This window comes from Vulpes vulpes, chromosome 8 (assembly GCF_048418805.1).
Source record: "Vulpes vulpes isolate BD-2025 chromosome 8, VulVul3, whole genome shotgun sequence".
In the NCBI taxonomy this organism is placed as follows: Eukaryota; Metazoa; Chordata; class Mammalia; order Carnivora; family Canidae; genus Vulpes; species Vulpes vulpes.
Window position 1 is genome coordinate 18,110,153 of NC_132787.1, and position 12,369 is coordinate 18,122,521.

At 39.1% G+C, this 12,369-nt stretch overlaps 1 protein-coding gene across 3 annotated transcripts in view; it reads left to right on the forward strand.

Annotated features, from left to right (window-relative positions):
* The window catches only part of TMTC1 (transmembrane O-mannosyltransferase targeting cadherins 1), a 267,311-nt gene that overhangs the window by 19,576 nt on the left and 235,366 nt on the right, over positions 1-12,369 (forward strand). For all 3 annotated transcript variants that reach the window (XM_026000063.2, XM_072765653.1, XM_072765654.1), the window contains exon 2: positions 2,645-2,822. In XM_026000063.2, the coding sequence (XP_025855848.2) occupies positions 2,645-2,822 (178 nt within the window). The remainder of the gene's footprint in view (positions 1-2,644; positions 2,823-12,369) is intronic.

A 12,369-nucleotide genomic window follows, 5' to 3' on the forward strand; every position in this document is an offset into this window, starting at 1 on the left:
CAAGTGATTTAGGAGTTCTGTGCAGGAATCAGAGCCAAAGACCAAATATTAGAACAAAATTCTCCTAGTTCCTTTCTCACTTAAGAAATTACAAAGGGTTTACAGTCTCTACCAGGAGTTGGGATAAAGACTAAAATACATATTTCCTACTATATCACAATGTTGTATCTGTTTATCTATACAGATACATCTGTATCTATATATGTCTGTATCTATCTTTGAATGCTTTTCTAGTTATTTCCTTATGGAAAATTCCTAGAAGTGGAATTTTTGGTCAAAAATTATGTATTTTTTTTAAGATCTTATTTATTTATTCATGAGAGAGACACACACACAGAGAGAGAGGGGGGGTGGGGTGGGGGGAGAGGCAGAGGGAGAAGCAGGCTCCATGCAGGGAGCCTGACATGGGACTCGATCCCGGGTCTCCAGGGTCAGGCCCTGGGCTGAGGGTGGTGCTAAACGGGTGAGTCACCTGGGCTGCCCCAAAGTTATGTACTGCTTAAAGCCTTTGGTACACATTGATAAACTTGAGACCTTCCCATTTGACACTCACCACCTGATTGTAAGATTGCCTGTTTTGTCTCATTGTCATGGGTGTGCAGTTTAAATGGATGGCTTAGTTGGTCTGGAAAGTTTAGCCTGATGGAGTAGACAGTCATATAAAACCAGCCTCAGGGGGATGGACTCTCTGGGAACTGCGCCTAAGTTCTCTGAGGAGAGGAATTGGTCTTGCCCTTCTCACATCCCGAGCTTTCTAATGTCAGCCTCTCTCTCGCCAGAGGTGCATCCTCCTGTGCTGCAATAGGATGCTCTTCTCAGGTCTCCCCTGCCCGCCCTCTAATTCACTGCCCAATTCTCTTTCCCTCTAGGGGTGCTGTTTCCCACACTCTCCTGTCTTTAGGATCCTGGGGCCTGCGCACATTTGTGGGTCTGCCAACATGCAGCTAGCTTGAATCTTGCTTGGGAGCCTTGACTTGGATTCCACAGAGCAATGCATTTTTCTAGGCTTAGTGAGGACCATGATTACTTCGATGGGAATGAAAATGGAGTCAACTAGTAACTGTGACATTTATATTCATGTGTCCAAATAAAGCTTGAGATGTTTAAAATTCTGTAGGTTAAATTCGTTCATGAATCAAGACAAGTATTTAGAATATGCATACGCCATCGCTCAAGTTGACTTTTACATTCTCAATTGTTTTGGCAAAGAGGAGGTATTTCTGTAAGAGAAGCAGATCAACGGCATGAGAATAAAGACATGGGATTACTGTTTCAGTAAAATGAGCTGGAATATAGACAGCTAACAAGCAGTCCCACTTAGGGTAAATATGCTCTCCTGAAAGAATCATACTCTGTACAACAGTATTTTTGCTAACCCCACAGAATCAGTTGGGGACATCATGTCCTGTTACTAAGTTTAAGCAATCTTCAGAAGTCTCTCTGTTCAGCATGTCTATCTCAGGAAAGTATTTTTTAAGATGTTGAACAATAAATTTATCTTTTTTTTTTCTTTGTAGAGTGAGGGAGAGAGAGAGCATGTGAATGGTGGGGGGAAAGGGTGCAGAGGGAGAGGGTGAGAGAGGATCTTGAGCAGGCTCCATGCCCAGCACAGAGCTGATGTGGGGTAGGATCCTGCGAACCTGAGATCATGACCTGAGCCGAAATGAGGAGTCAGATTCTTTTTTTTTTTTAATTTATTTATGATAGTCACAGAGAGAGAGAGAGAGAGAAAAAGAGAGAGAGAGAGAGAGAGAGAGGCAGAGACACAGGCAGAGGGAGAAGCAGGCTCCATGTACCGGGAGCCCGATGTGGGATTCAATCCCGGGTCTCCAGGATCGCGCCCTGGGCCAAAGGCAGGTGCCAAACCGCTGCGCCACCCAGGGATCCCGAGGAGTCAGATTCTTAACCAACTGAGCCACCCAAGCTCATACATTTCCCTTTTTTCTGTGATTCTTCTTAGTTTCTTCGTCATATTCCTAGCATTCAGATTTTGAGATCTATGGGAATTTATGTTAGAAAATATTTAATACAAATTCTAAAATGATGTGCTTTTGCTCATCCTTTTAATTTCAGCTGCAGCTGGTAATAGCCTCTTCAGATGCCCGGAAGATCCCTTGTGGGCTGGTAATTAACGATCATTCCAGGTGCATAAGCTGGAAATTTGGTTCCTGGTGTGCACTCTGGGTGAGAGAACATGTTCATGCTTGGTTTGTCCCAACTGTGACCACAGTCACAGTCTCGTGGATTTTTTTCTCCTCTCCAGTGGCTTCGGCTCTGACCCACAGCACTGTGGACTTGCCTTTGAGCACTCAGCTCCTTGGGAAGAGCCAGGAGTGAAAGTAAGAGTATCACGGAGTTGTTCACATTAGCCACATTAGCCTCGGCCCCTGCCTGCCTGCCTTCTCAGTGAGGCCACAGAGTTTTCTGGAGTAATATTGTATTGCATTTGCAATGGTTTCTGCAGATAGGAAGATCCTAGGGAAAAACAAGAGTCACACATCTATGTTAGGAGATGATGTTAGGAGTCATTTAAAAATAATCGATGGTATAGCTAATCTTTTAAAATGATTGATTCCCTCTGCTTTCCTTGTGCTTAGGTTTGGTTTGCAGCTGATTGCATTTTTGTTCTTGTCTTTTTTTACAGGCTAAACATATTTCTGACTGGCATGAACCCATTCTACTTTCACGCAGTGAATGTGGTTTTACACTGCCTAGTGACTCTTGTCTTGATGTACACCTGTGACAAAGCTGTCTTCAGGAATCGAGGACTTGCTTTTGCTACAGCATTGCTTTTTGCTGTGCATCCTATTCACACGGAGGCGGTGAGTATCATTGGACCTCAGTGAAACAAGGAACTAAAAAAAAAAGCTCAACTGATCTTTTTTTTTTTTCCTCCTTTCAAAACCATGTGAATTCAAAGCTCCACTGAAGTGTTTATCTTTATATATAAATCATTCTGCTTGACAGCTTATCTTTTTGAATGTTCACATGGCCTTCACAATTTAACTGCTTTTCCAAATAACCACTGTTATTATTACATATAGTAATAAATGGCCACAGCTCTTTATTTGAAGAAAATTTAAGTTCTAATGTGTTTTAAACAGCACAGGGCATTTTGAGGTACTTGTCATGCTGAGGCATTGTTCCTGCTCTACATTTGTATTGTAGCTTTTCTCTCTCTGCTTTATATTTATAATATTTGTAATGTTGAATTGTGAGTGCAAGGGGAGACTAAAAAGTTAGACTGATGTTCTTCAAGTTAGAAAGACAGACTTATAGTAGGGACTTAGAAATAAGTTTCCTGGGGCACCTGGGTGGCTCAGTTGGTTAAGCGTCTGCCTTTGGCTCAGGTCATGATCCCAGGTTCCTGGGATCAAGTCCCACATCGGGCTCCCTGCTCAGTGGGGAGTCTGTTTCTCCCTCTCCCCACTGCTCCCCTGCTCATCCTCTCTCTCTCTCAAAGGAAGAAAGAAAGATTTCCAAGTTATTTCTTGTGAAGTGTAGTTATTTGGTGGATGATGAAAATTTATTTGAAAACTATAGATGGTTCAGATCTGTGGTCCTCTTTGAAATATGGACTTCATCATGCACCGATAAGACATTATCAAGTTACCTTATTTCATGGCTCAGTAACCACAGTTGGCTTATTTTATCCTTATTGCTAGGGACAGACAAAGACTTTCCAAGGGGCTCATGGGCCCCACGGTTTTAAAAGAATCCTTTCCAGAGCCTTGGCTTGTGTCTGGACACTTGCTTATAGTTCATCTGTCTGAGAACGTACTCAGTCGAGGTCAAGGTGTCAGGTTGGTTCTCCTCTGCATCCTCCTAATTTTTTCAGTTGTACTAATTGGAAAAAAAAAAAGGAGTATCTCACCTACATCAGAATTTTACTATGCCCCAGGTGTACAAATCCCTGAGGTACCTTATAAAGAAGCAATTTAATATATTGGTGTCAGCAAAGCCTCCTTCAGTTAAGGCATCACAGACTTGGAGTAGGGCTTCATATTGCTCCGTCTTATACGTATTTCTGAAAGGAATGGAGCATGGCATTAGAAGTAGGGTATGGTGGCCTGTGTTGATCTTCTGAATTCAGAAGTGAGATGGTTGTCATGGGGATGCATAATACATTCATTTGAACTGACACAAAAAGCCTAATTTGGCCAATTGGTTTTGTAATGAGGACTGGTTTTGCCAGTTAGGCTATAAGATGGACATTTTCCACCAACAATATTCTACATCTGTCAGCCCAAGGTTTTGACACAAATATATTTGGAGTGAGTGACAAAAAATCATCTTCCTAAAAAATTACATTACTTACGGTAAAATTTCCAGCCTTTTCTTGAATATTTTAGACTGAAAAGGTGCCTGTAAGTGGAAGGCTATGCGGTATAAGTAATAGTCCTTTGGGAAGTCTTGGTGAAGCCATTTTTGCTTTACTGCTAGGAAACTATGAAAACAAATGACTCTAATGACAGGTAACTCTCCTAATGGGTACACTGGATTTATTTGCTTTCAACCAAATGAAAGGAGAATCTGATTGAGTTGTCAGCTGGTAGATCATTGCAGACAACTTAGTGTTCAAAGAATTAAGTCATTGCCATAGCATGGCTACTTCTGTCTCATTTATTTATGTGAACAGTTCTATAAAGATGAAAGCTAGGAATGGAACTGATACTGCATGCTTTCTTATACTGACCTAAAGTAATATTCAGGGGGATCCCTGGATGGCTCAAAGGTTTAGTGCCTGCCTTCGGCCCAGGGTGTGGTCCTGGAGTCCCGGGATCGAGTACCACATCGGGCTCCCTGCATGGAGCCTGCTTCTCCCTCTGCCTGTGTCTCAGCCTCTCTCTCTCTCTCTCTGTGTGTCTGTCATGAATAAAAAAATAAAATCTTTAAAAAAAAAAGTCATATTCAGCCAATAATTGTATTTACTGAAAAGAATCATCAGGTGTCCGGGTGGCTCAGTCGGTTGAACATCCGACTCTTGATTTTAGCTCAAGTCATGATCTCAGGGTCGTGGGATCAAGCTCCACATCAGGCTCTGTGCTCAGCAGGGAGTCTGCATGAGATTCTCTCTCTCTTTCTGCCTCTCTTTTCTTTCTCTCTCAAACAAACAAACAAATAAATAAATCTTAAAAAAAAAACCTGCTGCATTTGTGTTATTAAGAAGTGTACTTTTAGGGGTTCCCTGGGTGGCTCAGCAGTTTATTGCCTGCCTTTAGCCCAGGGCATGATCTTGGAATCCTAGGATCGAGTCCCAGATCGGGCTCCCTGCATGGAGCCTGCTTCTCCCTCTGCCTGTGTCTCTGACTCTCTCTCTCTCTGTCTCTCATGAATAAATAAATAAAATCTTAAAAAAAAAAAAGATGTATACTTTTATATCTAAGAGCTATTTATCATTTTTCTAATTTATGATGTGTTGAGTAATTATATCTTAATACTAAGTGGGGTAACTTTCCTATGATCACAGGAATTACATAATTATATAAAATTATATAAAATTAATTTAAATATGTAGTTATTTTTATTACAGAGAGAGAGAAGATGATCGTTAAAATATTTTTAAGCATAACTATACAATACATTAAGAATGCCAAGGGGGAGATAAAATACAGAAATAAGAGTTCAAGGGGAATAGGTGTGAAATGTCTTCCATTTAAAGAAGAGCCTGTTCATGTTTGTGTAAATAGAAAATAATGAGTTTCAAATTGCAGTGGCAAATTTCAGATTCCATTTGGTATATTTAAAACAGTAATAATATGGCCTTATTTTAAAATGTCAGTACTTACAATGCATGGGAACCTAGAGCCCTTCAAGTATTTAAAATTATGATGAAAAATTTTAGATATGAATTTTAAAAGGTGAGAGAGATACCTAAGTTTTTAATATTCTTTTTGGAAGTCCCATGAAGTGAAATAATCAAGGACTGATTACTACTCCTAGCCATATAGGATACATGATGCCAGGTCGAAGTATAGTGGAAAATATGTGTTTGGAGTGTCTTGGGAAAAATGTTTGTAGAAAGAACAAAAGAATAGGATAATAACAGTCTTAATTTTATGCTTGCAGAGAGGGAGAGCAGGTAACCTTGGACAGTGTGATCACAAGCTGGTAGAGATTGGTGGAATTCTAAGAAAAAGGACAAATCCTTTTAGCAAGATGACCTTTAAGAAAAAGTTTCAATAAGCTAATCAAAAAAATCCATGATAACACAATTATAGGGACAAAAGAGTCTGAGAGCTAGGCATTTAGGGAAAAATTTTAGAGAAATTGTTTGCATTCACAAGGGATGAGAGAAGTGTAAGAAGGAGGTGAAGAAATTTGACTTAAATAACAATCTATACTATCAAGTAAAATCAGGAGACTATTATCCAATTATAAGTATTAATTTAGGTTTCTAAGGAAGAAGAGAAATATAAAAACACATTGTATTACAGAAGACTTAATGATAAATTATTATTATTATTTTTTTAAAAGATCATAGTGTGGCTAGAGAGAGAAACAGGGATATATCTCCCCCTTGCTAAAGAAGAACAACATGGTGACCATAAGTAATCTCAGGAAGGATGGAGGATTTACATTTTTTGTGGGGGAGGGGTTTTGTTTAGACATGTTGGTATGATTAAGGATTTATTTCCTTAATTACGTAATCAACATGTAGTAAATGAATACTTGTTTGGTGTAGGTACTGCTAGGTACCAAGAGGGTAAGTGGGTGGATAAGGAGTCTTTACCCATAGTTTGTTCACAAGCTCCTAAAAAAGCAAAAGAACATACACATAGATACACACAGGACAAAGCAATATGTTGCAATACAAAATTATTTCCGATTTAAGTATAAGGAACAAATGCATTTATTTACTCAACCTTTGAACAGATATTTAAATGATTATAATATAGTCGCCCAGTGCAGGGAGTATAGCAAAGGCCAGAGTAGATCCAGCTCCTTCCTCATTGAAGGCCTTGTGATTCTTTGAAAGGTTGAAGGCCTTTGATTCTCTGACGGTATATTTCTTGGGAGATTTGTGTGTTTTTCTGATTCCTGAATCATGAGAAAAATAAGTAGAGGAACTGGGGAAATGGGGAAAATCATTGTAATTCCTCGGTGGGAATTAAAACTTTAGCAATTATCATAGAAACATTATTGGTTGGAAGGAAGGCACTTATGTCAAGTCAAAAGCAAGAGCAGGAAATGCTGACATGTGGAATTGAAGGTTAAGGTCAACATTCCAGAACTGGGACAAGAGCTCGTTGGAGAACGATAATCTAATCAATCAGTCTGGGTTTCAGCTGTTGCACCTTAAGTGTGTTTCCTGGCTCCATCTACACTAACGGGACCCATTCATGCAGATAGAACAATCAATAGCTTGATACATAGGGTATACTTTATACAAATCCTATGAATGGTATTCTAAGAAATAATGAATCTTGGGGGCAAATTAAATTAATTGTTCTTCACATGTGATTCTCTTAAGCTTGCTAGGACTTAGATCTGAATGTTACATGATTTGAATTCCACCCATTGACGTTCACTTATTTTTTCCGTTATTTGACTATGTGTCACAGGGTTCAACTCTCAGGTAATAACCACCCCCTTGGTGAGGAAAACCTGCAGCTTGAGGCAGAAGTACATGCTATCCTTCTGCACGTATTTTTGACTAAGTCCTTTGTACTTCCCAGCATCCTACCATTCGGCCTATGTTGCAGAAACTCAAGCCCGGGTGCTCCAACTTAGTATCCCATGTTTGCTTCCCATTGCTCATTCCTTTCATTTACTTACTCCATGCCCTTGTCACTTTCTGCCTTCCCTTCCAGAAACACCTCCTGTGTTTTTAGACTGCTCTTTCCTTGGCCTGGAATGCTTCTGTGTTCCCTCTCTGGCCCCAGATTCACACTCCTGTGTCTTAAACTTACTGAGCCTTTCTTTATTGCTTGTTCCTTAGGTTTTAGTGTATAACTCCAGCCTTCTCATGAAGCTTAATAGATTCTACAGTCAAATTCAGTCCCTCCATTCTTCTCATGGCAGTGATTTCTCCTCTTTATGCGACATGCAGTTTCCTTGTATCATAATTATACCCTCTTTTGACTTCCCACCAGATGTGAGACTCTTTGAGGCGGGTTATATCCCTCCAGCTGGCACAATACCTGGCAAATAGGAGGCACTTGGAAAATGTTTGTTGAGTGGAATAAATCCTGCAGTTACTGAACATGGAGATACAGACTAATTGAATCACAGTGGAAGTGAATGGTTGGTCTAGACTTATAGAACTTAATGACAAGCACCTTGTTTTTAAGACATCTAACCCCCTTGCTCCAGAGACCCCAGCTCAACAGGGATATGGAGTAGGTGTTCAGTAAATGTTTGGTGGTTTGGTACTGGCCACAGAGTCTCAGTGTCAGCACTAACATTTCAACACACCCTCTGAGCCTCTGCTCCAAGGGACACACATTCTTTCTGTTTGGGCACATCCAGCTGGCTTCCCAGCAGCACAAACTGGCTGCAATTTGAGAAGTAGGCTTCAGGCGCCTTTAGCACATTAGTTATGCTCGCCTAGCTTCTGATTGCCTCATTCCAACTTGCTACACCCAATATCAGCTTGCAAGTCTTGCTGTTATGTGAGTTGACCACATCAGTTGTGCTGCGTTGAGTGTCCCTTTGGGCCCAGATGTGTGGCTTTATCCCAAGATTTTGTTGCTAGTGAGCTGGGCTCTCTTTAACCTTCCAGGGGCCTTGCAGGTGATGCTGAGCTCAATGCTCAGGGGCATGGTGGTGTAGACTGAGCAGATCTGGGCTCACAAGTGAACCATGTGCAATTGTTGCTTTATAGATTATGAGTCTGAGCTGGTTCTTGACACTGAGGTGACACCATATTGTCACTGCTTACCTCCCTTGAGTCAGGCAGCCTTCCTGATTTGGCACTCAGATTCCTTATAGATTAATGGATCAATGAACAGTGTGTGGTCCAAGGCAGCCACATTAGCTAATGCCTTTTAACGCTGTACTGCTCGTGAAATTCTTTAGCCATATCCAGATTTCTCTTGGTATAGGTTGGACTTGGTTCAGTATGTGACTTGCTATCAATCCTTAATGCAAGTATATAATGATATTATCTTCATTTATATTTATATTTTTTAACTAATTTATTTCATTGTATTTATATTTTTATATTATTTATTTATATTTTTAAACTAATATATTTGATTATCTAATAAAGTGAAATTCAATATCATACATATAAGCCTTAACATAAAAAAATGATTTCTGTAAGCCTCGCAGGATAAACCTGTCTCAGTGCTGAGTTCCACCCACCTTCTTTGCAGGGAAAAGGAAGACAGAAGGGCACCAATACTGAGTGGGCCCTTCATATATATCATCTCATTAATCACAACAGTAACATGAGGTGGGGGTGTTTTGGTCATTTAATGAAACCGGGCGCCTGTTGGCTCAATTGTTTATGCATCTGCCTTCCGCTCAGATCCTGATCCCAGGATTTTGGGATTGAGCCCTGCATTGTCAGGCTCCCTGCCCAGTGGGGTGTCTGCTTCCCTCTCCCTCTGTCTCTCCCCTCCACACTCTGCCCGTTTTCTCTCTCTCAAATAAATAAAATCTTTTTTTTAAAAGATTTATTTATTTATTTATTCATGATAAACAGAGAGAGAGAGAGAGAGAGAGAGAGAGGCAGAGACACAGGCAGAGGGAGAAGCAGGCTCCATGCCGGGAGCCCGACATGGGACTTGATCCTGGGACTCCAGGATCGCACCCTGGGCCAAAGGCAGACGCCAAACTGCTGAGCCACCCAGTGATCCCCTCAAATAAATAAAATCTTAAAAAAAATAAAGATAATAATTGCAGAAATTAAAGTCAACAAAATTGAGTCTCACTCAAATGGTAAGAGAAGGATCTACATTGAAGCTTTGGATGGTCTAGCTACATGTATGTGTCATTGTCCCTCCTTTATGACTACAAGTGTGCTTATTATATGAGAATATTTATAGGTGTATTTCCCAGAACACTATTTTCCACTATTTATGATTGATTCTCGAACACACTGTAGACTTGTTCTTGATGGTTGGGGTGATGCTATCTTCTGTGTCTGAAATGTCAACCCTGTTCCTTTCCCTTGTGAGCTCTTACTCCTCTTTAAGATCCAGCTCATACATGGCCTTTGTTTTAAGCATTCTTTGAAACATATCCCATTTTTTCCTTTACAGTTTTATTTATTGAATTTCAAAAAATCAAGAGAAATGTGCACACATTTTAAGTAGTACTGAAACAACACAAAGATTTATAAATAGCTGTTTGTTCTTCACCCTCCTCCACATTGAGTAACACATTAAAGAGAAACAATTTTAAATCTCAAAAATATAATGACCGTATACTCATTGCTCAGATTCATCAATTTTTAACCCACATTTGTTTTGTTCTTCTTCCTCTCTCTCTTAATATATAGAAGTATTATTTGTATTCTGAAGCATTTGAGAGTATATTGCATAATTCATGCCTCTTCACACCTGAATAATTTAGTTGTATATTTTCTAAAACCAAGGCCATTAGTCATTATTTCTCTTTGGTCTCCATAAGTTTGGAACTGTTACCAGTCTGCATTGTCTTTCTATAATATGATTCACAACTTTAAGTATAATTTGAAACATATTTATTATGAATATTATAAAATGTTTACATGACATATCATTGCAATTGATGTTGTGTAATATATGTTATTCCCAATGATTATTATGTATAATATGTATGTATTATATAATTTATGACCCATGCTTTAGAAACTTTATATTTTCTAAAAAAAAGAAACTTTATATTTTCTAAACTTATTTATTTATACTTTGTATTAAAATTTTATAAGTACAAGTAGTATAACTGTTGTATGTAAAAACATAGTATAGAAATATGTATAATATAAAATATAGTATATAAAATAGAAATACACAATATATGCATATGTAGTATATGATGTAAGTGTAATATACATGTAATCTGTAATATATGCAGTATTATAATACATTAGACTATAGGAGTGGTAATATATCTAGTAAATCATGATACCATATAGATTTGGAGATATTTAAATATTAAAATTTTAATGTAGAATAATGTAGAATTGTTATATTTCATACTTTATTAATATATATTTATTTATATATTTGATAGAATGCTCCTCACCCTAGGTTTGTCTGATGTCTTCTCATTATTGTATTCATGTTAGGTATCCCTGGCTGGAATTTGACAAAAGTGATGTTGTGTTCTCTCAGGGTATCACATGCAGAGGCATGCCACATCCATTTGCCCTTTATTGGTGCTAATACTCTGTATTAACCTTTATACCCTAGGTTTAGCATCCACTGCTATTTTGTGATGTCTCTTGCTCATACTACTATTGAATCTTTTTTTTTTTAAGATTTTTATTTATTTATTTATGACAGACACAGAGAGAGGGAGAGGCAGAAACACAGGCAGACGGAGAAGCAGGCTCCATGCAGGGAACCCAACATGGGACTTGATCCTGGGTCTCCAGGATCACACCCTGGGCCAAAGGTGACGCTAAACCACTGGGCCACTGGGGCTGCCCATACTCTTCAATCTTTTGGATGCAAAATGACTATTTGCCAAATGCACTATTCCCTCCACATTCATTAACTGGCTTTTTAGTGTAAGGAAGAGCTTTCTATTCTTTCCCAGTGACTTGCTTACTGTATTTATGTATGTGCTTATATGTGCATTCATTTGTCCATCATCAATATCAGTATGCATTCATGGAGGTCTGTTTGTTTTAATGATTTATTTTATTATTGTCCTTATTTATTTTGATGTTCAAATGACCTGATATTTGGTCAGTGGGAGCCCCTTGTCCCTTGTCACTGGCTTCTGTAGCCTTTTGACGTGCACCCGTCACTTTTTGCACACTTTTCTTACCTTCTAACATGATAAGATGAGCCAAGCTTCTCTTGTATCTCCTTAGCCGCAGCCCTGGAACCAACCACTTCTCCAGGGAGCCCATGTTGTCTTTAGTGGAGGAATGGTTTGTTGTCTGGGCCAGGATGGCTCTTTGCTACTGGGATATCTTGCTTTTAGGCTCTTTCAGTGACAGAACTAAGAAACACACACAAACACACATACACGCATGTGTGCTCACATAGAGATCATATTTATTCCTGTTTTTACTAGGATTATTGTTTCCTAAACTTATTTTTTCCTAGTACTCTGTAAATACCTTCTGCTGCATTAGCAGCCTGGTGCCAAACACTAGTGCAATGTCTGCCACTCAGTCATCACTCAAAAAATATTTTGATTAAGTCAGCAAATGAATAAACCTTGATGATATGAATTGACTTCTATAGAAGAAAGGTTAAAAAT